The sequence below is a fragment of the Dichotomopilus funicola genome (assembly GCF_033296635.1).
Source record: "Dichotomopilus funicola strain CBS 141.50 unplaced genomic scaffold C8A04scaffold_1, whole genome shotgun sequence".
In the NCBI taxonomy this organism is placed as follows: domain Eukaryota; kingdom Fungi; phylum Ascomycota; class Sordariomycetes; order Sordariales; family Chaetomiaceae; genus Dichotomopilus; species Dichotomopilus funicola.
The window spans coordinates 1,317,462-1,342,533 of NW_026944022.1; the positions used below are offsets into that span (position 1 = coordinate 1,317,462).

At 55.2% G+C, this 25,072-nt stretch overlaps 10 protein-coding genes and 2 non-coding genes across 12 annotated transcripts; 5 read left to right on the forward strand and 7 right to left on the reverse strand.

Annotated features, from left to right (window-relative positions):
• Positions 1–1,298: 1,298 nt before the first annotated feature.
• Positions 1,299–3,086, forward strand: C8A04DRAFT_8678 (cytochrome P450 61; the record flags this gene model as incomplete). Its single annotated transcript, XM_062785205.1, has 4 exons — positions 1,299–1,464; positions 1,526–1,676; positions 1,748–2,993; positions 3,051–3,086. 4 exons carry the CDS (start codon positions 1,299–1,301, stop codon positions 3,084–3,086), a joined length of 1,599 nt encoding a protein of 532 aa, XP_062641675.1.
• A 28-nt stretch (positions 3,087–3,114) lies between these two features.
• Positions 3,115–4,980, reverse strand: C8A04DRAFT_33752 (glycosyl hydrolase; the record flags this gene model as incomplete). Its single annotated transcript, XM_062782584.1, has 2 exons — positions 3,115–3,134; positions 3,273–4,980. 2 exons carry the CDS (start codon positions 4,978–4,980, stop codon positions 3,115–3,117), a joined length of 1,728 nt encoding a protein of 575 aa, XP_062641676.1.
• Positions 4,981–5,510: 530 nt separating this feature from the next.
• C8A04DRAFT_24114 (S-adenosyl-L-methionine-dependent methyltransferase) lies at positions 5,511–6,430 on the reverse strand (the record flags this gene model as incomplete). The annotated part of the gene is made up of 2 exons (XM_062778981.1): positions 5,511–5,807; positions 5,873–6,430. The coding sequence occupies 2 exons, from the start codon at positions 6,428–6,430 to the stop codon at positions 5,511–5,513; spliced, it is 855 nt and encodes a 284-aa protein (XP_062641677.1).
• Positions 6,431–6,977: 547 nt separating this feature from the next.
• Positions 6,978–7,076, forward strand: C8A04DRAFT_t4. The gene has a single exon. It is a non-coding gene; the product is annotated as a tRNA-Ser (tRNA).
• A 335-nt stretch (positions 7,077–7,411) lies between these two features.
• Positions 7,412–7,482, reverse strand: C8A04DRAFT_t5. The gene has a single exon. It is a non-coding gene; the product is annotated as a tRNA-Gly (tRNA).
• Positions 7,483–7,605: 123 nt separating this feature from the next.
• Positions 7,606–9,000, reverse strand: C8A04DRAFT_8675 (uncharacterized protein; the record flags this gene model as incomplete). Its single annotated transcript, XM_062785204.1, has 1 exon — positions 7,606–9,000. One exon carries the CDS (start codon positions 8,998–9,000, stop codon positions 7,606–7,608), a length of 1,395 nt encoding a protein of 464 aa, XP_062641678.1.
• A 727-nt stretch (positions 9,001–9,727) lies between these two features.
• C8A04DRAFT_33754 (uncharacterized protein) lies at positions 9,728–11,399 on the reverse strand (the record flags this gene model as incomplete). Its single annotated transcript, XM_062782585.1, has 4 exons — positions 9,728–10,117; positions 10,171–11,016; positions 11,076–11,153; positions 11,217–11,399. 4 exons carry the CDS (start codon positions 11,397–11,399, stop codon positions 9,728–9,730), a joined length of 1,497 nt encoding a protein of 498 aa, XP_062641679.1.
• A 671-nt stretch (positions 11,400–12,070) lies between these two features.
• On the reverse strand, positions 12,071–13,300 carry C8A04DRAFT_33755 (p-aminobenzoyl-glutamate hydrolase subunit B; the record flags this gene model as incomplete). Its single annotated transcript, XM_062782586.1, has 1 exon — positions 12,071–13,300. The coding sequence occupies one exon, from the start codon at positions 13,298–13,300 to the stop codon at positions 12,071–12,073; it is 1,230 nt and encodes a 409-aa protein (XP_062641680.1).
• Positions 13,301–14,899: 1,599 nt separating this feature from the next.
• C8A04DRAFT_24118 (NADPH dehydrogenase) lies at positions 14,900–16,518 on the forward strand (the record flags this gene model as incomplete). The annotated part of the gene is made up of 4 exons (XM_062778982.1): positions 14,900–15,086; positions 15,167–15,882; positions 16,046–16,408; positions 16,477–16,518. 4 exons carry the CDS (start codon positions 14,900–14,902, stop codon positions 16,516–16,518), a joined length of 1,308 nt encoding a protein of 435 aa, XP_062641681.1.
• Positions 16,519–16,605: 87 nt separating this feature from the next.
• On the reverse strand, positions 16,606–17,927 carry C8A04DRAFT_33757 (uncharacterized protein; the record flags this gene model as incomplete). The annotated part of the gene is made up of 2 exons (XM_062782587.1): positions 16,606–17,550; positions 17,604–17,927. 2 exons carry the CDS (start codon positions 17,925–17,927, stop codon positions 16,606–16,608), a joined length of 1,269 nt encoding a protein of 422 aa, XP_062641682.1.
• Positions 17,928–18,880: 953 nt separating this feature from the next.
• On the forward strand, positions 18,881–22,882 carry C8A04DRAFT_33758 (linoleate 9S-lipoxygenase 1; the record flags this gene model as incomplete). Its single annotated transcript, XM_062782588.1, has 4 exons — positions 18,881–19,251; positions 19,325–19,837; positions 20,509–20,955; positions 21,010–22,882. The coding sequence occupies 4 exons, from the start codon at positions 18,881–18,883 to the stop codon at positions 22,880–22,882; spliced, it is 3,204 nt and encodes a 1,067-aa protein (XP_062641683.1).
• A 996-nt stretch (positions 22,883–23,878) lies between these two features.
• On the forward strand, positions 23,879–24,308 carry C8A04DRAFT_24122 (ribosome biogenesis protein ALB1; the record flags this gene model as incomplete). Its single annotated transcript, XM_062778983.1, has 2 exons — positions 23,879–24,164; positions 24,238–24,308. 2 exons carry the CDS (start codon positions 23,879–23,881, stop codon positions 24,306–24,308), a joined length of 357 nt encoding a protein of 118 aa, XP_062641684.1.
• Between the last annotated feature and the right edge of the window lie 764 nt (positions 24,309–25,072).

Below are 25,072 nucleotides of genomic sequence, written 5' to 3' on the forward strand. Positions count from 1 at the left end.
GACAAGAACCTGCGGTGCCTTACCAGCTGACCATTCTGGCGGTCAATGGGCTCGTTTGCCTTACGGAGCTGATCCCACCCCTGATATCGACGAGTCTCTTGACCCCGTTGACATGCATCTCGGCAATGTCAGTGTTACCCTTGCCAAACTCGATAGTCGCCAGTGTGATGACAGAGTTTAATGTCCCATCTTGAACGGCTAGGGTTGTGTCTTCAACTTTCCGTCGGAGCAGCGCTACGGAATCGGCCATGAGAATTTCTGAGTTGTGGAAGCCCCTTTGAGCTAACAACTCTTCGTCGAGACATGCTGTTTGTAGAGACACATGAAACAAGGCTGGGTCTCCTAGGGCTATTGGCCACCAAGAAACAAGAAAGGGGTTTGTTGTTGCGCCGAGGTCAAGGGGGTAGTACTGGAAGGCAATTTTGTGGAGAACTAGGCCATGTTAGTGGAGAGCCGGGGGGTATCTGTGAAAGCCAAGAGTTAAAACCTCCAAACATACAACTGTGGATGAGGCGCTGGACATGAGCTCGAGGGAGTCTTGTCGCGGGGTATGACTCGAAAGGGTCAACGGGTGGGAATTTGTAGGCAACCAAGGGTCCGGAAGAGCCGGGCTCTTCATGGGGGGAGAGGGCCGCGGTCAAGGGTTCGTTGGCATAGACACATTGAACTTTGCGCTTGGTGCAGCGAGAGCAGCGTGGCGTGCCTAGATCACAGCTGTGTTTAGATTTAGCACACGCGGCACAGGATCTCCGGAGAGTACGGCGCATCGCAGCTTTGGGGATTGCTAGATTGGTGACTTGATTCAAGTGAGAATAGGGGGACAGTGATGTTCCGGTGGATGTGGGGGCAAGAAGGCCCACTGTGATGTCCCATGTGTCGTTGTTTCAAGCTACTCCAAAATATGATCTCGATTCTCGGTGCTCGAATGAAGCAAAAGACGAAAGGCAACTAGCGGTGCGATACAGTGTTGACCGGGAACTCGCCTTGCGATTCAGGAGAAAGAGCCAAAATCGAGAAAGTCGTGGGCGGTTGGACCACAAAAGGGCGAGAAGGGAAAAGACTCTAACCGAAGTAGGACTAGTCTCCGCCGTTTGAAGATGTCGACGCTGAATTACTCACAGAAGGCGGAGTCTAGTCCCAATCGGGCATATAACACACATTTTGGATGCGTCCCAGCAACCTAGAGGACCCCTTTCACGAGAGGAATAGGAATTCAAAAGAATTCAAAACGCAGAGAAATTTTCAATTTTTGGTTATTCTTGGAACTTGCAATGTGAGGCCGTCCACTACTTTTCACCATGTCGACCAATATTGCCAACATCACTGGGAATGCTTCCCTGGACGTTCTCGGGAGGTCCCTCGAGACAACATCAGGGCGAGGAAGTTTCACGTATTCAACTTTGAACTGGTCTATTTGGCAGTATCTGATAACACTTCTCCTGGGGCTTGTGTTGTATGATCAAGGTAAATCTCTAACATTAATACCTTTGGGCGGCGAGACGTTCAGCCTAACTCTTTGTATTAGTCGCATACCTGCATCGAAAGGGCTCTATCATCGGGCCTCGATTCAAGATACCTCTTACGGGACCGTTCATTCACGCACTGCATCCAAAGTTCGAGTCATACTTAGCGCAATGGGCCAGCGGGCCCCTGAGCTGTGTATCCATCTTTCACAAGTACGTCCGAGTGGAAGCAGACCCCTTCACTGAAAGATGAGAAAGTGTCTAACGCATAATGACCGTCACAGATTCGTGGTCCTCGTCTCCGACCGCGATCTCGCCCACAAAGTCTTCAAATCCCCAACCTACACCGAGCCATGCATCGTCCCTCTGGCAAAGGACATTCTCGGTCACAAAGCATGGGTCTTTCTCCAGGGAAAAGCCCACGCTGAGTACCGTCGGGGTTTGACACCACTCTTTACCAACCGAGCCATGGAAACGTACCTCCCGGCCCAAGAGCGAGTTTTATCCGACTACTTTGACAAATTTGTCACCGCCAGTGAGGCCAACCATAACAAACCCCAGGCGTTTATGACCCTATTTCGCGAGATCAACTGCGCCCTTTCTTGCCGTACCTTCTTTGGCGATTACATCTCCCCAGAAGCCGTCAAGAAGATTGCCGAGGACTTTTATCTCGCAACTGCCGCACTCGAGCTGGTCAACGTGCCCTTCTCCATGCACATCCCTTTCACCAAGCCGTGGCGTGGAAAGCGAACGGCCGACACGGTCCACGCCGAGTTTGCCAGGTGTGCTGCGGCCTGTAAGCGCAACATGGCCTCGGGCGCAGCCCCAACATGCATCGTTGACCACTGGGTATTGCACATGTTTGAGTCCAACCGCTACCGCGAACGCATCGCGGCAGGTGAAGATGCGCGTAAACCCACAAACCTAATCCGCGAGTTTACCGACCGAGAGATCTCCGAGACGCTATTTACTTTCCTCTTCGCTTCCCAGGACGCCTCCAGCAGCGCCACAACTTGGTTGTTCCAGATCCTCGCCCAGCGACCGGACGTCCTGGACCGACTGCGGGCGGAGAACCTGGCGGCCCGTGGAGGTGATTGTTACAAGCCGTTTGACCTCCCCATGTTGGAGTCGCTGACCTACACCGCGGCCGTGGTGAAGGAGCTCCTCCGTTACCGACCCCCCGTCATCTTCGTCCCCTATCTCGCCACCAAGTCGTTCCCCGTCACACCCGACTACACCGTCCCCAAGGGCGCCATGGTCATCCCCTCGTGCTACCCGGCGTTGCATGACCCAGCGGCGTACCCGAATCCGGACATGTTTGACCCGGATCGGTGGATTACGGGAGACGCGGAGAGCAAGACGAAGAACTGGTTGGTTTTTGGCGCGGGAGCGCATGATTGCTTGGCCCGGCGGTATGTGCCGCTGACGATGGCTGCCATGATTGGGAAAGCGGCACTGGAGCTGGACTGGAGGCATGTGGCGACAGAGGAGTCGGAAAAGATTCGTGTATTTGCGACCTTGTTTCCCATGGTGGGTGACGTTTGTTCTGTCTGAGATACCGGCATTGGCTAACAGCTTTTTAATTAGGACGGGGCCCAGCTGGTGTTTTCAAGACGTCCCTAGACGGTTAGGATGTGAGTCTAACTAAGACTTAGTTCGGGCGGGTGAATACTGGTATAATGATGGAGTAATGGTAGAAGTACAGGGTCACATTTGTTCTGCAACCATGGATGGCAAAATTATCATAACCCGACTTTAATTTAGTCTAATTTCCAGTCACTATCTTTCTTTGCTTTCCCTCACCAGTACCGCTCGGAATCAACTCCTCAGCCGAAATGTACTGCCCGTTCCCGGTGTACCGCCAGCGTGTGAAGTAGGCATCCGGCGTCTCGGAGGGACATTCGGGTCCCTTTCCGGCCCCGTTGCACGTCGCATATACCCCGATCAACGTCCCGACGAACGAGCCGGATCCTCCGCTCAGCAGTTTCACTGACCCCGTGCCGAGCGTGACCTTATCGTCCTTTGAACCGTCCGCTAACGAGGCAGAGAAAGTGTACTCTGTACCGGGCTCGGCCAGCTTGATCTCCAATCGTACCGTCTTGTTCTTCCACTTCTTCGGCACCGCCTTGGTTTTAACCTTGCCCGAGACATTGAAACGGAAGCTCAGTTCCCCATCCACGTTCGCCAAGCCCAATTGGATGTTGGACATCTGCGTCAAGAATGCCGTGACCCCGGCCTCCTGGCCATCCTTCTTGGGATCAAAATCCAGGTCCACGGAATAGGTAAACAAGCTGTCGGTCTGCCTGCGCCCAATGAACGAGATGGCCTTCGAAGCCGGGTCCGAACCGCCGGGCTCTCCGGACAAACTGGTCCTCCCCGGCACCAGGCGGAGTCCCTTGCCCTTAACCACAGAAACCGCCCCCTTTTTCGGCACACGCCAGTACACCAAATTCCTCGGAATCTCCCCCTCCTTCCCCTTCTTCCCCACTCCCTTCTCCTCCCCAAAATCATAAACATCCGGATCATCCACAAACGGCCCCGTCCCCGGCACATCCCTCGTCGGCTCCGGCAACTCCCACCCTTCCATCTCACCCCGCACCGGCTGCAACACCGGCCACCCGCCATTGACATCCACATTCCACGTCGCGGGATACAACACCGTCTCCCTTCCCATCGGATACGACACAAACTCCGGCCCGGACCGTGTCGCGAGCGCCACGCCCCACCAGTTGCCTTTCGTGTCCTGGAACAGGTCGCCATGCCCCACGGTCTGGAAGTACTCGTTCGTGCCGCGGTTGGTCAGGATCGGGTTGTTCTCAAACGCCGTGTACGGCCCTGTGAGGTTGCGCGAGCGTGCGATGGTGATGGAGTGGTCCTCGGCGGTGCCGCCTTCGGCGATCATCAGGTAGTAGTAGCTTTCGTTGCCGTGCTGGCGGTGGTAGATGTGGGGACCCTCGGGCCAGACGCCGCCGGTGCCGTTCCAGAGGGGGATGGCGGGTTCGCTGACCTCGCCGGTGGTGGTATCGATGGCTTGGAGTTGGACGCCTTGGGTGGCGACGTAGGCTTGGCCGTTGTCGTCCCAGAATAGGTCTGGGTCGATTTTGGGCGCGGGGAAGGTTACGGCGTTGCTCCAGGAGGCGTCGTCGAGGGGGTTGGTGGTGGTGAAGATTACACCGGCGTCTTTGTTGGCGACGCCGAGGTATTCACAGATGACGTAGAAGACGCCGTCGCGGTGTCGGATAGTGGCGGCGTACATGCCGTTTTGTTGGCCGGCGGTGGCCCAGCTATAGCCGGGAAGCTGGGCTTCGCGGTTCCAGACGTGGCTGACATGCTTCCAGTTGAGGAGATCGCGAGAGGCGTAGATCGGGAGACCTGGGAAGGAGATGAAGGTGGAGGTGACACAGTAGAAGGTCCCCTCAACTTGGACGCAGGAGGGGTCGGAATGCCAGCCGGGGAGGATGGGGTTATGGTAGGTAGAGTTGGCCGCCCATGCTGAACCCGCTAGGGCCAGGGCCATAGAAAGGAACCTCATGGTAATTAACTTTTTGGCCCAGAGCAAGCCGGCGTAAAAGTTGAGGTTGCAAGAGGGAGCGGAGAATGTCACCTTGAGGTAATACCGTGAGGCCTGGTGGTGGTCTATCTGTGATAATTATATCGAGGAATCGCCGCTTAAAATCGTCGCGTGGACGGACTCGTCTGGAACCCTGGATTCTTGGTCGCTGTGCATGGTTACATCGTTGCTCCAACATCAGGAACGGTGCATCGTTGGCGTGCCGAATACCTGGTCAGCGTCCACTTGATTCGAGCGGATCTCAATGGCTTCGGAAAAGTGCTGGCTAAATTGTCGGAGTGGCTCTGGGCATTCCCCGGATTCCCGGAAATAGCCATTCCATCAATGGGCTAAAGCTTGAGCTCGGCGGCTTGTTAAGCTTGTCACTAAATGAGTAAGGGAGATCATGTCTTCTTTGTCCGCAAAACATTTGTCATTTCTGCGATGATGTTTTCTAGAATTAAATCGTCATGATGCATCCTATCCTTGACCACTAATTACTTCCTCCTCAAAGTGGCCAAAAGATGATCCGCACAACCCAGATGCTGCTCCTTCGTCGAGAACCCGTCAAACATGAGATCCACCCAAACCTGAACGACTTCGTCACTGGACTTTGCGAGCGTCGCGTCGAGGCCGCCACCGAGAATCCCTTCTGTTGACCGCAATTCCAACAGCTCAAGCGAGTCGGCAAAATTGGAGGCGAAGAATGCCCGAATGTCGTCAGGGCGAGTATGGAATGACTGCACCGTTTGGCCCAACCCAGGCTCTGATTTCTCATAACGGCCGTCGATCAACTGGTAACCTCGTCAGTAGGGCATATCGTGTGTATAAGAGCTTCTTCCCGTGTTTGAAAACATACGTATTTTGTGTAAAATTCCTTCAGGTCGACGACTTTCCCCGGGTTCCGCATAGCGACGTCCCTCAGATGCGCATCGATACTGATAAATGCCACAAACACTAGGCCCCCGTTGGGCTTCGCGAGATGCAGCGCATTCGTGACTGCACTCGCCCGTTCCGGCTCCTCGAGGAGGTGATACAAGGGGCCTAGCAACAGGACGGCGTCATACAAGCCTTCGGCAAGACCCGACTTGTCGAGTGCGTTTCCCACGGCGATGCTGCGGAGGAGTGGCTTGACACCGGCAGATTTACGCTCGTCTTGCTCGGCTTGGGCGAGTTGGATCAGGTCCGGACTCAAGTCGACAAGGTCCACGTCGTAGCCGTCGTCGGCAAGGGCAAAAGCGATCTTGCCTGGCCCGCCACCGATATCTGCAATTCGTTTGCCTGGGATGGGACCTAGCTCTTTGCGTATCGCTCGCAGAGTGATTTCGCGTTCCATAGGATGCTCGGCCAGGCGTTGGTTTTCGAGGTCGGCGATCCTGCCGTACAGTTTGGAAACACTCTCGGTTGAGGTAGGCATCGTGATAGTAATGAGGGGGTTGAATTCGGGGGTGCGTGTTGGGAGTTCGACTCATTCCGGCAGAGCCGGGCGAGTCCCTTTTATGTGGCATCAAGAGTGAGGCTGTGAACGTCCATTACAGGTTTTTGGCACGCCAAGATGGGCCATTCAGGGGGAAAACGAAGCATGCATGAAGACTAATGGCATTAATCCCTCAGTGGTGTCTGAAGGGCCACTTATTTGAGCTTAGAGGCACTCCGAGGACATAGGGAATTTGACAACAATTCGTAATTCCCGCCCCTAGCTGCTGAGGGCAACGGAGCTTCCCAACAGGGGCGTCGACGAAACCATCTCACTGAGGCTATTCAAGGAGGGGCACGATCTCTCAATTAAATCCTTGAAATCAGTAATCATTTGGCAATGCGGCGTTAAATGCACTCCGAGCTCCGTTAGGGACAAAAGTGCGAGGAGGGCTGTGCTCGATGACCGAGGTAGTTTGTGGACGATCGGGGGTGCCGAAATCGTCGTCTATCAAGATGTTTGTTGAAACCTCAAAATTACAACGATAGTCACTTTGGCGGAGTGGTTAACGCGCTGCCCTGCTAATTAACAGTTAGCATGTTAGGCAGTTCCTTCGGGAGCGTAGGTTCGAATCCTACAGGTGACGGTTCATTTTGCTAGAGAGAGCAAATGACCCCTTTTGACTTTTTTGAGCCCGCAGGCGTCCGGTGTTTTTGCTCAGAAGCAACGAGTTATTTGTCGGAAAGCACATGTATTGGAATCAGAGTTCAATTCCGACCCATTCGTTGTTGAGCTGGATGCTCCACATTGTGCTTCACAAGGTGACAAGGCATCCTCATGGAGGCTTTGGAGGGGATGTGTCCACCCAGAAAAACACCGATAAATTATCAAGCGAAGGAGTTGTCATTGGAACTGCCCCGTTCTACCCATAATAAGCAGGTATCAAAAAAGGATGTGGAGGCAATGCCAAAAGAAATACACTGCGTCAGCCGCGAATCGAACGCGGGGCCCATCGATGGCAACGATGGATTTTACCACTAAACCACTGACGCTTGTAATGTTACATGGTTTGGAAATACGCCTTTTGTTTTTCTCACAACAGCGACATCCCTCTGACAGACAATAGTATCTAACTAACGGAACCAAACATAACCCATCGAGGAGCTTGACATACTTTAGTTGGCCCCGGAGGCCTTTTCCTTCTCAGCCTTCTCCTTCTCGGCTTTTTCCTGCTTGGCCTTCTCGGCCGCTTCCTTTGCAGCCCTACGCCAAAACTTCGGATACCCTCTCTCTATCCTCCAAGCCTCCGCATCCTGCTCGACCGCAGTCACCAGTGCCTCTCGCCACGTCCCGATCATGTCCTGCCTATACACGATGGGACTCCCGAATGCCCACGATACAGCCGTCTCTGCCCGTGCACCATCCGGAGCGTCGAGCAGGCCGACCGCCACATCAACCAGCTCGGATCGATCGTCCGCCGCATAAAACAGCACCGCCGAGCACCGGCCGCAAAAGTAACGCTGCACCTCGGGCGAGCTGGAGTAGTACGTGATCGTACCAAACCGTGGGTCGCGGGTCGTGCCATCCGCCGCATCCACAGCGGCCCGAAGCCCCAGGGTGTCCTCGGGAAACCCGCCCTGGTCGGCCCCGGCAAAAGAGATGTGCTTGACCAGCGCAAACGTCCAGTTATGCAGCTCCGATCCCACAGCCAGACGACACGAGTCGCACCCATCAACGGACCCAATTCCCTTATACGTAACCGGGTCTGCAAACCACGGAAGCTCCTTCCCACTCTTCTGCAACGCCTCAAACTCCCTCTGCGCCTCGCCCGCGCGCAACACCAGATCAATACCGCCACAATGACACCGAATCGGCACATTGCCCGCGTCACCTTCAGCCCCCTTCAACCCATCCTCAAACTTAGCCAACGCCTCAACCGCCGGCCACCGCACCCCCTCCGCCACCTCCTCACTCCTGTTCCTCCCACCAAGCCACACCTTCGGCGCCGGCTGACCCTCGCCATTAATCCCCCTCAACCACGGCAACGCCCCGCCATCGCGTGTATCACCCACAAATATGTGATCCGCATACTGCACAACCTGAACCGACGTGATGGGAGGTACATCCGCTCCCTCGGGTCCTTCCGCTGCTGCGGCGTTCAACGCACCCGTGAAAACGGCATATGCCGCCTCCGCACCGCTCTTCTTCGCCTCGGCGTTCTCCCACTCCTCGAAGAACAGCTCTGTCCCGCATCGCGCGCAAAAGAGGACATTCACTCGCGGAGAGTGGCGGTACCGGGCGAGTTTGGCGTTTCCGTCGTTGTTTTTCTCGCCGTCGTTGTTGTCGGCGTCGTCGCCATCATGACGAGGCGGCTCCCCAGCGACGCGCACAATGTCCGCGGTAGGCCCCGGCCAGACGGCATCGGCGGACCCGCGCAGAGCGCCGGTGACGTGGCGGCAGGATGTGCAGTGGCAGGAGGAACCGCGGAGCGGAAGGGTGGAGAGCGGGACGGAGTGGGTGAAGGTGTGGGCGCGGCAGAGGCACTCGGCTTTGAGGATGACGGTGGACATTTTGAGAAAAGTCTAACAAGTTATAATGAAAAAGGATTGAGAATGGGTTCGAATGGTTGCTGGTCCAAGTTTCGTGCGGGGTGATGATGTTGGCCTTGGTGGTTGGGTAAGGCCGAGATTTGGGCGGTATTTAATACCTTCGGTGCTTCGTGAGGTACTCGAGTAGTGGTACTGAATCCAGTCGGAAATACGGGCGGCGGTTTCGATTTCTCGGCCCGGCTGTATCGGTGATGTTGTGACACCCACTGAACCTGTTGTTGAAATTTGGGGTTGGAGAAATGAGGGGTTGTGACTCCTTCGACGGCGATCTGTTCTCCCGAGACGCCCTTGAGCTGACATTGCCGTCGATGAATGAGGAAGCTCGTAAGCTCGATACTGTCAAACCATTTTCGAGGATGCGCTGTTTGCCATCATTCGGTCTTTAGCGCGTCGCTGCCTGGGCTCGGCGCGTGGATCCCTGGTTTGGTCGACGTCATTAACGCGCTCATTGAACAATGAAAATTGCATCCATCCTCCCTTGTTTTGAGGTCTTGGTCGACGGCTGGCCGGGCGACGATTTGAAGTATGGACTGTTCATTAAGAACTCTAGAATGGGATGGGAAACAACATAGCCGCTCCGCGCTACTCAATGGAAAACCCAACTCCGACCCGACCCAATGCAAAAAGCACCAAGGAAATAAATACCCTTTCGACGTTATCTACCGAACCTTTCTGGGATTGGCCCTTTTTACGCAACACGGTCACTGTTCCGCCCCACGGTGCTGGCCACCGTGCTTGGGGTGTCCGGCCCATCCTCGAGCCCGTCATCCCGTAGGAGTTTCCGCCTCGTAGCACGCTCTTCGTCCTCATCGTCGCTGACCAGTCCGTCCAGCTCAAATTCGTTCACATCCCGCAGGCGTGCATCATCGCCCCGCACCGCGTGTCCGTTTACAACTGGCTTGGGGAGCGGGTTGGCGCGGTCGTAGATCTGAAGTAGCGCCATGGTGAACAAGAAGACAAGTGAGGCCAGGCTGTAGAGGATCAGGACATATGCGACATGGTCCATACCCGACGCAGCCAAAAGCGCCATTTGCTCCTCGGTAGCACCCATGAAGAGGAAACCAGCGGCGTATAGAAGCTGTGGACTATGTCAGCGTGGCGATGCGGCCAGAGCGGTGGAAGTTAACTTACGAAGACAGGGATGAACTGGAAGCTGTTGATCTCGGTCCCATCTTCCGAGATACCGGGCTTGTCCCGGAGGATGAAGGACACCTCAATGATACGCGTGATGCCGGCTGCCATCAAAGTGTACCCAAACATCTTATGGGTCATGGCGCTAATCATCAACTCCTGGGGGTGCGCGGACATACCCCAGCCAGTAATGAGGATAACAAAGCCTGGGATGAAGTTGCGCTTGGGGGCGCCGTGCCTGTCCCTGCTGAGCCACACACCCACCAAACCGGCACTCCACCAGATGATACCCATGGACGTGTGTTGCCAGTCGTTCCTGACCCAGGCCGTGCCCCAGCGATGTTCCGTGAAGGTGTTGACACAACCCCAGGCTGCGATGACGGCACTATCGAAGAATTCCTGACTGCGGCCCGTACGACGGAGCCAGATCTGGCCAACAAGCAGAAGAATGGTGAGCAGCACGCCGTAGGCGATGAAGGCACCGCCCATGATGAAGTGCGCCAGGCACTGGCCGATATGGTCGCCCTGGCAGAAGCCCAGGGCCGTGATGCCGCCAAAGACCATCTGCACCCACGCATAGACGGGGAACGCCTTGCCGTTGATGCTGTGCAGGATTCGGAAGACGGGCCGGATGCGGCCGTGTATTCCCCTTTCGAGGTGCAGCTTCAAGTAGAGACCGAGCACAACTTGGGCTACCATGAGGAAGAACAGCGGGGTCGCAGCCTTGACGTGTACGTTGTTCGAGTTGAACTGTCGGCCGCCGTGCCAGTAGCCGAGAGCGAAGCCGAGTACGGCGAGAGCAGTGCTAAAGATTTGCACCGGGACGTGCCACCGGCTTTTCACGATCTGGAAGATATCGACAGTCAGCCTTTGGCGATCTTCAACGGGTCTGTCTCCAAACTTACTCCGAGAACCATCCCGACGGGGAAGAGAATGCCAAAGGCAAGCATCTGCACGAAGATGTGTACCCATAGCGTCGTGTCCTGTGTATGTTAGCCACAGCCCAAGCATACCATCCCATCCCAATACCGCCGCAAACAACATACTATCGGATCCAGGGAGATGGCCTCCCCCTCTGGAATCTTATCCATGTGGTGTCCTTCGTGACCCAGCGCTGTGGGTAAAAAAGCAGCGGCTAACGCTAATGTCGCAGTAGATTGTGAAAGTCGAAGTTGAAGAGGTCGTCGTACTGGATGGGCGGCATCGCCCGGTCCCACGTGGAAGGCCATGGTGGGGGGTGAGGTCGTGCAGAGCGAAGGTCGAGTTACAAGACGGCGAGCGTGCTGGATCGGTGCCTTGTTCCCCTGGGTTCCAGCGATCGAACCCAGCGCAGCACGAACCACGGAAGGGCGCGCAAAGAAGAAATCGGAAAGTGGGACGGTGCGATCGGCTCGTGCGACGGAGCGGACCGGTAACGCAACCAAATGGTTCCCGTCGAAAGGGCCGGAGTCAGCTAGTTGGTGTTGGTTGTGGGATGAGAATCTGAGGAAAGTTGAGATTCGGCCTCGTCGGAAGGACGCAGACTCGTGCAGCCAAAAGGCCCCCTAGACTTGGCTCGATGGGTACGTACCAATTCCCTCATGCATGATGCCGAATCCTGCTCTGTGATTGGACAGAAGAAGGGAAAAGTGGGACTTAATCTCGCATTCGCTGGGCCACGGCCTGGGCCAGCGGCCATTTCACTATGCACCACCTTCCCACCTCATCGGTGGAAAAATGTAATTATTCAAGAGAGAAGGAGAGTACGTTAAGTTCTAACTAGACACGATGGCAGAGAAGATGAACAACCCGTCACAGAACAACCTACCCTTGCCTGAAATCTTCATTTTTCCCTCCCAATTTCTCCGCAACCAGTTCAAGTTCAACTGTGAGAAGTGTTGTTCAACTCCCGATCTTCCAATTATGCGGATGCAGTCTTGCCTTCTGCAGCGTCTTTCATATCCGTCTCCCACTCACTCCTAAGCCTCTCCGCGAACTTATCATCAGACAACACTTTCCACCCGACCACGGCCATGCCTCTACCGCATTCCAACGCCCGCTCATACGCCTCTTCAGTCCCAGCAGCCGCGGCAAACCCCTTAGTGTGGTTTGACTCGCCCTCATTCGTGCCAATCCCAAAAACCCCATGGAAACCGGGGCACTGGTAGCACACGTCGCCCATATCGGTGCTGCCCCCCAAGATATCCGCCGGCTCGTTCCACGACACCGTCCCCGCAGGCATCGCCTCAACATATGCTTCACATAACCCCCTGCTCGGGCGCACATCCGCGTACGAATTGAGCGGTTCCACGCGCATCTCACACCCCGTCGCAATGGCACTCCCCTCGAAACACTTCTCCACGCGGGCCCAGAGCGCGTCAGCCCCGCGCTTGGTCGCGCTCCGGCAGTAGTATTCGACCGTGCAGTCAGCAGGCGTGACGTTGGCCCGGTTGCCCGCCGCGCGAAAGACACCGTGGACTCGCTCGTAGGGCCGGATCTGCTGGCGCAGCATGCTGACGGCGGTGTAACCGAGACAGACGGCGTCGAGGGCGTTGACACCCTCCCAGGGGGCGATGGCGGCGTGCGACTCGCGGCCGGTGAAGTGTACGCGCATCTTGACGTTGGCGAGCATGTTGACGAAGGCGACGCCGCGGATGGGAGCGGTGAGGTTGTGGCCTGGGCCTGGGTGAACCATTAGGCAGGCGGCTGCGTCGCGAAAGGCACCGTTCTCGATGAGCTTGAGTTTCCCACCGCCCCCTTCCTCCGCGGGTGTGCCGAGTAGGCGGACGCGGCCGGGCTGACCCGAGGCTTTGAGAGCGGCCACGGCGCCGAGGAAGGCCGCGAAGGAGGAGGAGGAGATGAGGTTGTGTCCACAGGCATGGCCAATTCCCGGAAGGGCGTCGTACTCGGCATTGTAGATGACTAACCGGCCGCCGGAACCGTACTCGGCGGAGAAGGCGGTTTCGAGGCCGAAAGCGTGGGGTGTCACTTCGAAACCGAGCGACTGAAGAGCCGAAACAAATGCATCGTGGGCCTTGTGCTCTTCGTAGGCGAGCTCCGGGTTGGCATGGATGAACTTGTTAATGGATGAGATTTCAGCGTTGCGGCTCTTGATCTCGTCGTTGATGACGCTAGTCATATTGTGAGCCATGGTGGGCAATGCTAACAAGCTGATTTAGTAGGGTGAATCCGGGCTTGGTATCGTTGTTGAGGATCCGTCGGACGTTGGTTGATGGTGATGACGCCTAGTTTGTTTCCCAAGTTCTCAAAGCGTGGAGGTTAGCTGTATCCTTGGAGCCAACGCCCCAAAGATCTCCAAACCCCACCATGCACCTGCCGCAGCGACCCCGCGGTTGGGCTGCCGTACTTGCATACTACGCAGAATACCTAAACCTTTCCACCCCCCGATCACTTCGAGATTTGTTCCGGAATCGAGCCTCGACAGCTGGAGATCAACGGATCTCGATCAACGGCTTAGCATCACGAAGGTTCGGTCTCCGAGGTTACGGAACGGGCCACAGCCGTTATCGCAGCCGACTCCGTCCTCAACCTTCCACCCGGTTGTCAACGAGGCTAGGTCGGACCCTTTTTGGAGTAGTTCACTTCGAAGAGAGTCAGGGACACCCGCGAGCTCTATGATCCTTTCGGTATTTGTAATCGCGCGCTGGCGAAGACTTCGGGTCTGATCCCCAGGTTTCTAATAATAATGCGTGAGCATTCTAAATCGACCCACTTTCGCATTCGGATTCAAGCAATTAGTTGAAGCTGGGCCGAAACCAAACTTTACTTTGACCGTGTTTGGAGGTTAATACGAAATACGGGGAATTATTGTCGCCCAAAGTGGGTTATGACACCATGCCCAGGCGATAGGGGTCTCGAGACGGGTCGTCGAGATTTTGACAAAGCGAAATCGGCGTGGGGGAACCTAGGCAGAGGTGTTGTTGCGTTTGCTGTAGAGTTTGTGGCGGCTGCGTCATGAGGGCGATGCCTCGATCGCCTGGGACATAGGCTTTGACAGCGGCGATATCGCCGATTCGGATATTGAAATGTTCGGAAAATGCCGTGTTGCTGGTGTACGAAGTAGATGCATTGCTTGCAGTGCTCGGAGACATCCCGAGGGGCAATTTTGAGGCCTATTGTTGCTGAAACAAGAACCCGACTTGCGGAACAGAAGAATGCCGATTGTAAGTTTCTTTTGACGGAGATGGGACAACTTGGAGGGTTTTTGAGCACGTCTATCCATGTTGAAGAGAGCTAGAAACCTCAGTTATGGTGGTGTTCAGTAATCGCTGCACCATCAACAAGTCTTGTTAGTCGGAAGCCACGCCATATTCATCGAGCAGCCGAGGTTCACGGAGCGCCCAATTCGGCGCGCGGAAACAAGAGTCCAGCCGGCGGGGCGGGTCGTTCGGTGGGGCCGGCCCCGTGAAAGGGGTCGGCATTCAGGGGTCTGGAGGTCTGGGGGGGGGGGGGGGGGGGGGGTGGAAGTGATTGATGCCGGAGACAAAATGTGTGGATCGACGGAGGAAATGATTATGGCAAAAATCTCCCCGTTGATGTTCCTTGAGGTAAAGAAATCCGTCGAGGTGTTGTAAAATAAAACCAGCGAGAAAGAACCACCATTCCCGCGATTGTCATGATCCCCTGAGATATTCCAATTCATCGATCCAAGTCTCATCATTTTTTTTCGTCTGATCCCGGGCTTGTTTCGACTTAGATCCGCCCATCAAGACCCTTCCAAACTCAGAACATGGGTGCCCCTTCAGATCTTCAGATCGCACAGCCGCTCACTCTCAAATGCGGCCTCACACTGCCCAACAGGCTCGTCAAGGCCGCCATGGCCGAGCAGCTTGCTGGTAGTGGCCAGCTCCCCGATGAGCGCCTCCGCGCAATCTACAAGCATTGGGCCCAAGGTGGCTGGGGCATGATCATTACCGGTATGAATCACGATCAAAACCTTATCCTAGCCCCCCTTTTCCTTACTTTAGACCAATCTCATGTCTAACATCATCACTAGGTCACATCCACGTCGACGATGCCTACCTAGGCGCCCCCAACGACTCCGCCCTCCCCCCTTCCCTACCTCCCTCCTCACTCACACCACCCTATTCCGCCCTCGCCCGCGCCAGCCAAGGCCTCGACCAACCCGACTCAACCACCACCACGCGACGCACCCCAACCATCGTCCAACTTAACCACCCCGGCCGCCAATCCCCCCGCGGAGCCGGCACCCGCTCCTTCTTCTCCCCGGCCATCGCCCCCTCCGCGGTCCCTCTCTCTCTCGGCCCCGGTTTCATGCCCACCCTCGCCCGGTACCTCGCCTTCGGCAGCCCCCGCGCCATGACCGTCACCGAGATCGAGACAGTCATCAGCCAGTTCGCCCGCGCTGCGCGCATGTGTGCCGAGGCGGGGTTTGACGGGGTAGAGATCCATGCTGCGCACGGGTATTTGCTGTCGCAGTTTTTGAGTGGCAAGGCGAATGTGCGGCGGGAGGAGGAGGAAGGGTATGGAGGCGGGGATGCGAGGAGTCGGGCGAGGGTGTTGGTGGAGGTGATTCGGGCTGTGAGGGAGGAGGTGAAGGGATTTGAGGGGTTTTGTGTCGGGGTGAAGTTGAATAGTGCGGATCATCAGGGGGAGGAGGCGTTGGGGGAGTGGGTTGAACAGGTGAAGGCGGTGGTTGAGGCTGGGGTGGATTTTGTGGAGGTTAGTGGTGGGACGTATGAGAATCCGAAGGTGGGTTGTTTTTTTTCTTTCTCATTTTCCCCCTTTCTTCTTATTCCCCCCCTTTCTTCTTATTCCCCCCCTTTCTTCTTATTTCCCCCTTTTTCTTTCTCTGCGTTCCCCCTTTTATGAGTTACGAGTAATGCCAGGAAGACGGCTAACAAACCGTACCTAGATGATCTGGGGCAACGACGGTCCCGATGGTGCCGCCCAAGAAGAAAAGTCCGACCGCACCAAGGCGCGCGAGGCGTTCTTCCTCGAGTTTGCCCAGGTTATCCGCAAGCAGTTCCCAGAGGTGCCACTCATGGTCACCGGCGGTTTCAGCACGCGCGCCGGCATGGAGAAGGTCGTCGTGGATGGAGACTGCGACCTGGTCGGATTGGGTCGGCCTGCTGTGCTGAACCCTTTGCTTCCCAACACCGTCATCCTCAACCCCGAGGTCAAGGACGAGGATGCGGCGCTGTACCGTAAGAAGAATAAGACCCCATGGTATGTCAAGGCGATTGGGGTTCCTGCTGTGGGCGCGGGCATGGACAGTGTAAGTCAAGTTTTGAACTCTTCTTCCTTCTTTTCCTATGCGGGGACTTTAGCGCTAATATTGCTCAGCAATGGTATATGAATAAACTCCATCACCTTGCAAAGGTGTAGTAGACGGGCTATGTTGGGCAAGGATGTTGTGGCGAGGTGGAGTTTGTGCCGCGTGGCCTTAATCTGTTATTAGTTACCTGAGGTAGACTATAAATTAACTTTTACTGCGATGATGCTGCTCGACAAAAACCCCGTGGCAAACAGCCAGGCCTGCCTGGGCTCTTCCGTATTCTCCGGCTTGATGGGTACCAAAACCCCCCCGCTCGCGCTCCTGAGCCTGGCCCCATCATCGTCAAAGAGAACCCTCTTCTTCCAATGGCCGGGCGAGACGGGGCGCAGGTACGTGACCCTCGCGGCATCCTTGCCCGCCGGGTCGCGCATGGTCTGGACTATGTCTACGGCCCGTGCGAGTCCCGTCTCCAAGAAAGCGCTCCGGTCGTCATCCGGATTGGTTGCGTACGGATCGGCAAAATAGCTCGGGTTGTCAGCGAGGTGGTCAACCTGGACAGATTCGACGAGCGTGATGTTGCCAACACCGTCTTCAGGGAGCTTCCCGATGTGGAGAACGCCGCTGCTGCAGCTCGAGATGAGGATTTCGTCTTCGGAACGCCCGTGACCGAGGCCGTTTAGGTTGTGCATCCAGGACAGGGCTTCTTCCGCTATAACACCTGATGCCGAACCCCTAGTGTCTCGGTGGTTGAGCCTCACGTGCACAACCTCGGTCCACTTCGCACCAGAGTACAGGTCCTCGATTACTCGTTCCCTCCCGGGCAACCGGTGTCGGTGATCATTTGTGACGTAGATAGACGACAAACTCCTTGCGAAGATGTCGTTGGGTGTCTTGATCAGGGGGTGCCAAATCGAGCGGATGTGTCTGACCGAGGACGACCCAATGATATGGTGAAAAAGCTCGATCTGGGAGCGGGCGTACGGCCCCTTAGCCCCAGAGGGTTGTGTTTCGGGGACATGGTTAATGGCAAAAATGTAGACAGCCTTGCCGTTAGGTTGGTCCTTGTCGGGAATCACGTCAATTCCGTGAGTGATGAAGGGACCTGCGAAATTCTGGAATTTGAGTCTCTCGGATTTCATGGTCTGGGGTATCACGTCAGTGTGCTATCCGCTCATTTCTCAGGTGCCCAATTTACCTTGGGGTCAACAACATGAATAGAGCCCCGGCTGCGGCTTGCCAGCTCGGGATCATCAAAGTTGGCAATCGGAGGAAACCATTTAAACCGGGTATCAGGGTCGTCCTCGCATGCAGCAAAGACTGTGCCGCTGGAAGCATGGTAGTGCAAATCCTCGCAGTGCACCGTGTCGGGTATGGCGATCACTTCGGTGTCGGTGGTGGCGCCATTGGGGTACTTGCGTAGGAACCCGAACACAATTACCGTCTGATAAATAGGACGGGCAACGGTGTAGAGCCCATATGCCAGGAAAGCTCCCATAAGCGAGAGCAGGAACAACCTCATGATGACCCTCAAAATGTGCAAAGATCCTGCTCCCTCGCCATAGTGTTTCGGGGACAACAAAATACCCCAACGTTACTTATCATCCCATCGTTCAACACACAGAGACCCGCCTTCCCCCACGTCATGAGAGGGGTTTCTGGGATCTCATTACCTCGGCCTGTCAGAATTCCGGGGGCGGGGCCGGTTGGGCTGTTTGGACTTGTTTGCCCACGGGTGTCCCTTCCAAGAACAAAAATTTTGGTGCAAGGGAACAGGGGGGGTCGGAATGACACTCGGGGCGCTGCATTAGGTCGTGTTTGCTGCATGGTTAGTGCCGGCATCGAGGTTTTGGGGCCGGCCGCCGCTTATTCTTGAGCATTACTACTGATGATAGAGCGCAGGGGGAACCGCGTCATGTTCCCGACGACCGCGCTTCCGGTCCGATGTTCAATGTTGATTCCGGCCATTCAAGTCCGTGAGGGGTCGGTGTGGCGCTCGGTCCATGCGCCCAAAGCGACGGGAGTCGGATTAAAGTTCTGACAGAGCAGGGACGACCTCCGGGTGTCAACACTCGAGCATTGAGGTCGGCTGGCAGCTTTACAAACAAGGTGCCATGGGGTTGAGGTGCTCGTCACATACCTACATAGTATGCAAACAAGTCCGAGTCGTTGTTTGCCTGCACTTAGCCGGGCAGTGAGCCATTCGGCAAGCCTCGGGCCGCTCCTGCATGCAATTCGAATGCCCCGTCCCCGGGAGTGGCCCCCATCATTCCTTCCGGCATTCCCGCAGTAGCCCCCATTCCCCACTGTGCCGTAGGGCCCTGGGCTCGGCCTCCTCGATTTCTGACCAACCTGTCAAGCTCGCTGCGGGCAATTGACCCACACTCATCATTTCCCCCAACGCATTCCAAATCAAAGATCGAGGCATTCCCATTGCGACAAATCGTGGGTTGCAGGGATTTTCTGACAATAACGATGGATTTGGACCTTGTGTTCCCCCCGCCGCCCCCATTGCGCAGGAGGCGGGCCTCCAGCATTGGCTCTGGGCACATCACCGAGCATCCGTCTGACCGTCAACACGCCTCGTCCCTCTTTGCAAAGCTTCCTCCCGAGCTGCGCGCCATCATCTTCACCGAGCTGTTTGGGAAACGCAGAGTCCACCTCGCCTTTATCAAGCACCCTATCTTTGCCGACAAGGCGGGCAACCGGACGAGATGGCGGCACGCTATATGCGACATTGACTTGGAAACCCCGTTCAGGACAGTCGTTACCGGCCAGCACTACTGTTTTCGTGCTACCCACCGTATGGTCCTTGATATTTCCATGTTGTTTACTTGTCGTCGAGGGTGAGTAGAGTCAGTCTATGGGCGTTTGTGGTGGCCCCCTCATTGTGTTCACACATCTGTTCTGTCCCTACAGGCTTGCAGAAAGCATTGCGGTTTTGTATCACAGCAACACCTTCCTCCTCCACAATATCGATGGACGGAAATTGCCGGTCAATGATATCCGCAGCCTTCAGGCCAAAATACCTCGGCATTGGCCCCATATTCATTCACTTGAGATTAAATGGCAGCTTGCCCCCTTCGACCGCAACACTGCTCGCATGGTTCCTCACGACGGTGGCCGCAACGATTACGAAGCCTTTTGGGATGCCCTTGCCGACATGCCGGCCCTCAAACGCCTCCGAATCGCTATTTTGATGCCGGGATATCCTCAGGACGAATCTGAACCATCGGTGCCTGGGCTGCCGGCTCTCTATCTCGACCCCATCCAACGGCTCAAGCAGCTACAGGTTTGCCAAGTCATATTACCGACGTCCTTTCGCTTGGCTTTCCCCGCCGAAGAGTGGGATTTGTGCCTTTCTCGCATTGACAAGGACCAACACTTTATATCTTGGCTTGATGATAACGAGCCTCAGCCACGGCCCGCGCAGTCTGTCTCGCCTGCGAATGCACTGGCTTCGGCGTAGTATTTATCCCATAAAAGGTTTTATTTGCTCACCGAAACTCGATGAACCTGTTGCAAGCCCGGTAAGCTACACCGAGTTGATTCGCAGAGTACGGCAGTACTCAGGATGTGGTAGCGACTGTCCGACGAATTAGCGACCGAATCTAGTCATTATAACGACTTCGTCTCGTAATTTGTATCGATGGGGGGAGCGGAGTGTCCGTTCACGAGCTTCCGTTACTTTTTTGTTTGTTATAAGTCATCACCAACAGTGCTATTTAGCTGCAGGAATTGCAGACCCATCACCATCAAACACCCCCAAATTTAGTAAGTTCAATTGTCGATTTTCAGCACGCCCTCCTTCTCAAGGATTTGGGGGCGCTTTGCGGGCGATAATTTTAGAGGATGTGAGGTTCTTATGTTGTCTGACGGAGGGTGGGACAAACCGCACAGCCAGTATTTGGCTTCGCCTTCTGACGGTGACGGAAGTCTGACTTCAACGGCACAGACCTCATCAAAACACACCAAAAATAAACCACGCCGACCGAATCGCACCAAAGTTAACCATTGGTTCAACTGTTGTCTGTTTACATTGTTCAAGTGCTCGGCATCTGATGTTGCCTCAGTACAAATGGAGCCCCCGTGGCCGCCATGAGGACGGCTTGTGTTCTCATACCTGCTGCCCCAGATCAAAACTCACATCATTTCCCGCGTTTGCCCATCATGCCTGGAGAAGAAATCCAGTGGTGGCCACGTCGCGCCCTGGCCTTCTTTCAGAGCTTTTTCGAAACGCCTCTTGATTGGAGACTGCCCAAGTGCCCAGATAAACTCGCCGTCAAGCGCCCTACCCATCGAACCATCCTTCAACATCTCTCCGAGAGACAATACCTTACACAAACAGCCCCAGATGAGGTCGCGGACGTTCCACTACCTTCGTTTGACCCGGGAATTTTCGACAATGAGTTGATGAAGTTGAAACTGTACCCAACAATTGATCCTCGTAACCCTTCGGCCATCCAGGAACCTGAGGGGAACATTGTCGAGGGGACATATCAGGGAACCCAGGTGGCCTTGACTCAAGCCTATTCACGGATAGAGCAGATGTAAGGCTTCGTGTTTGCCGGCATGTTTTCTTCATTGCTTATTCTCAACTCCAGGTTCACCTCGTTGTTCGATGTGCTTGGAATCGAGGCAACATTGCCTCGCCATCGTACACTACAAGAGCAACGCAACCTCTACCGGTTCTCGGCATACCCCCAAAATCCCGATGGAACACCAGCCCAGTATCCGCCGCATTTACAGCATGTGCCTGACGACCAGTCCATCAACGTCTTTAGAATCTTCAACGTTGCCGGGCTCGTTGAGATGCAGGTCCTGCTGCAAAAGATTGTCCCCAACGAGGGTGGTATACTAGGGCGTACAAGAGAGTGGTTCCTTGAAAAGGCCCGGGCTACAGCGTTTGGTGGCGATCCTGAAATGGGAGTCACTATCCAGGACGTTGTCGACTACAACAAATATCACCGCAAGTTCGGGACGGACATTGAAGCAGGAGGCAACATTGGGCTTTTGGACGACTGGTTCAGCGACCGCCGGTTTGCTGATCAACAGTTTACCGGTACCAATCCAACGACCATCACTCAAGCTACACAGAGATGGATTAGAGATTTCATTGCCGCCGCAAAAGTCAATAACTACCTGAAGTGGGCCGATTTGATCCAGAAAGCGGACCCAAAGTCCTTCTTTGTTCAAGACGGGAGCTACTTTCGTAGGGCGGTGGGCGTGTCGGACCCTGCTGCTGTCCTGTCCCACCAGCAGCCCGGGAGCGATGAGTGTTGGACCGTGGGTGCAGTGAGTTTGTTCCAGCTGCACGAAGATGGCAAGCTGCACCCCGTTGCAATCTGTATTGACTACAGGGGCTCCCTGCGTGACTCTGTCACCATCTTCAACAAGCGCTTATCGCCCCGGGATTCAAGCAGCCGTGAGAAGGATGACTGGCCATGGCGGTATGCAAAGACCTGCGCGCAGTCTACGGACTGGATGCGCCACGAGCTGGCGGTTCACCTAACTCTCTCCCACTTTGTTGAAGAGGCCATAATCGTGGCGACCAACCGCACCATCCCCATGGACCATCCGGTGTACCGCCTGCTCTACCCGCATTGGTACAAGACGCTCTCGTTGAACGCCGCTGGCCGCTCTACCTTGATACCCCAGATCGCAGTCGACATTGTGGGAGTCAGTCCAGATCAATGCTACAGCTTTCTCCGCGACGCCTACGACACGTACGACTTCGTTGGAAGTTACGTCCCAAATGATCTCAAACGACGAGGATTCCCCAGCACCCAACAGGGTCTCAACCAGCCGCGTTACAGGAACTACCCCTATGCGAAGAATGTACTCGCTCTCTGGACCACCATCCGCACTTATGTCAAGTCGATGCTCCAGATCCACTTCCCCACCGATAACGCCGTCTCCACGGATGTAGCTATCCAACGGTGGGCGGTTGAGGTCAAGACAGCGGGGCACATGCCTTCATTTCCCGACATCAAAACAGTTGACGCGCTCGTTGACGCCGTCACTATGTGCATCTTCATTGCCTCTCCATTCCATACCGCCATCAACTACCTTCAAAACTTCTACCAAGCCTTCGTCGCCGCAAAGCCGCCGTCGCTGTGCAGCGCCCCACCGGTCACGCTGGAGCGGCTGCAGCAGTATAGGGAGCAAGACCTCGTCGCTGCTCTGCCCATCAACAGACAGCGGCAGTGGCTTCTCGCTGCCCAAGTGCCGTGGTTGTTGAGCTTCAAGGTGGAGCCCGATCGGAGCTTGTTGAACTATGCGGCAAGTCAGTGGTGGGTGTACAAATACAAGGGGGGGGCTGACGAGGTCAAGGTTAGGGACGCGAGTGGTCAGTTGTACGGGGATCTGCAAAAGTTACAAAGGCAGTTTCACCGCAATAGTACGGCGATGGATAAGGGAAGCATTCCGTATATGGTCCTGGACCCGGGGTTGACGGCGGTGTCAATTCTCATTTAGGACACTCCTGTCTCTTTCGGCTCGTGGGGGAGTGACCTGGATAATCAGTCTTTTATGTTTGTTCGCATCTGGTGTCAAACGATGAGGTTCGCTGTTAAAGTTGTTGTAATGGCTTGGTTGAAGTTATATAATTTGTAATAATGGCGCGGGCAAGGAGGATGAACTAGGGGACGACAAGTCCACGACCAACCGTTTAACACACCGGCAACAAGATACCTTTGTCACGGCGGGCAGTGATGGAGGCAATCTGTCTTCCAGTGTTTTCTGCGGCCAAATCACCTAACCTTGCGGTTAGCCTGTGGCCTTACTGCCTCGCCCGCTCAAATTGCGTACCTTCCCCGGAGGTATAATATAACCCAACTTCCTGCTCCTCCTGCCACCGCCTCCTCCCAATTGAAGTTCGAACACCGGTTTAGCTCAGCGGTATTGGGAGGAGCTCCGGCCACGCCACTTCCGTCGTAAATAGAAATGGCTCTGGGTTCGATCCCCAGGTCAGCGGAGCAAAACTTGGGTTTTCGTAACCACCAACGTTTATCCCTCCGGATGGGGATAGGCCTTGGCGGTGAGCTTTTTGTTTGCAATTGATGTTGAACATCTCTTTTTGCCTAGATTATTTCTCGTCCGGTATTCTTTAATTTGTGCTTTTTTACTTGTCATGATTCGTCATTTTGTCGGTTGACATCAAACAAACTTCGGTGTTGTTTACACCGAGCCCAAGGAATGTCACCTGCCGCTTCTGGGGTGCCAGCTGTTGGCAGCCCGGCTAATGCCAAGAGGTCCCACTAAAATTTCCAATCCGCAAAACCTCGACTCTGGGCGTCTCGCATAACGTATTTTCCGGACCTCATGATCTTGATACCAGCAATCCCTCAGGTATTATACGAAGTATAGCTGCGCAGCACACGGGATTTCTAAACCCACTTTACGATCAAAGCTTCAGGGAGCCCTGGCAACACAAATCGGCAACACTCGAAAACAGCGCTCGATACAGACAAAATGCCATCTGTCAAGAACCCAAACGCTCTCTCCAAGAACCGCCTAGCTGCCCGCGCCGCCAAACAACGTAAAACAGCCCGACAAGCCTCAAAACAGGGTCGCCTCGAAAAACGAGGCGGCCTCGTCGCCAAAGCGGATGCCCGCCGTGGGGCCCGCCCGGGCCTGCTTCCGACCAGCGGGCCGCGCGCGGCGATCAGCAAGAAGAAGGCGCGCAAGTTGGAGAGAGCATTGGGGCATGCGATGAAGCGAAAGATGGAGCAGGAAGGGGTAGTGGGGATGGCTGTGGGTTAGTGAATACCTTTCCTTACCATTTTGGATCTTTTTTTCTTTGGACGTTCGTTAACATGTTGTCTGCGCAGATACGCCAGCCGAGAAAAAGGACGAAGAGAAAACCGATGCCAGCGCCGGTGCCGAGATGGACATCGCGTGAGACTCTGGAAAATCCTCAGTAACGAACGAACGAAACAGAATCAATGTGTGGATGGTCCTTGAGGTGGTAATGCTAGAAACGCCCACGGAGCCAAACTAGACCTATACCGAGGCCGAAAAAGTTGGCGTCGATCTTGTCCTACTGCTTCACCCAAGGGGGTTCCTTTGGTTGCGGGGAGGCCCTGATGCTCGAACATGGGTGGCCAGTCTCATAGTTATCCCTCTCGCTGACGAAGCCCGACCCCGAGTTATGTAGTTGAGGGCATCCAGTTGCCGGGCAAGCCATGGTGGGATTATTTCTGGATCACAGCCTGGTTTCGAGGGTTAGGGGTCGTCTGAGCTCCTTAGATAATCATGAGAAGGGATGGTTGGCACCAGGGCGTGTGCAAAATGCACGAAAGGCGGCTCCGCGACCCCATGGCAGCAAGTTCTGCAAATTGAAGACCACTTTCAATGCCAATTATGAACCAAATTGACCCACTTCCAGCTTGCTCTCCTGCTTCAAAGACATGTGTCGCGCAACTAACGGTGTGATGGAATGCCTGAGGAATACGTGTAGGATGGGGATTTACATTTCAAGGAGTTCAATCCCCATCCAAACAACGGCAATCCATACTCTCTCGCGCTTCCTGAAACTCGGTCGCTCGACTCGGCCCCTTGAAAGGCCCCTCCTTGCTGCATTGTCGATCAAGATCGCCAAGAAGTTATGGATGCAGGGTCCGCCTCGGCGCCAAGATCAAGAACCTGATCAGTGATAACGAATTG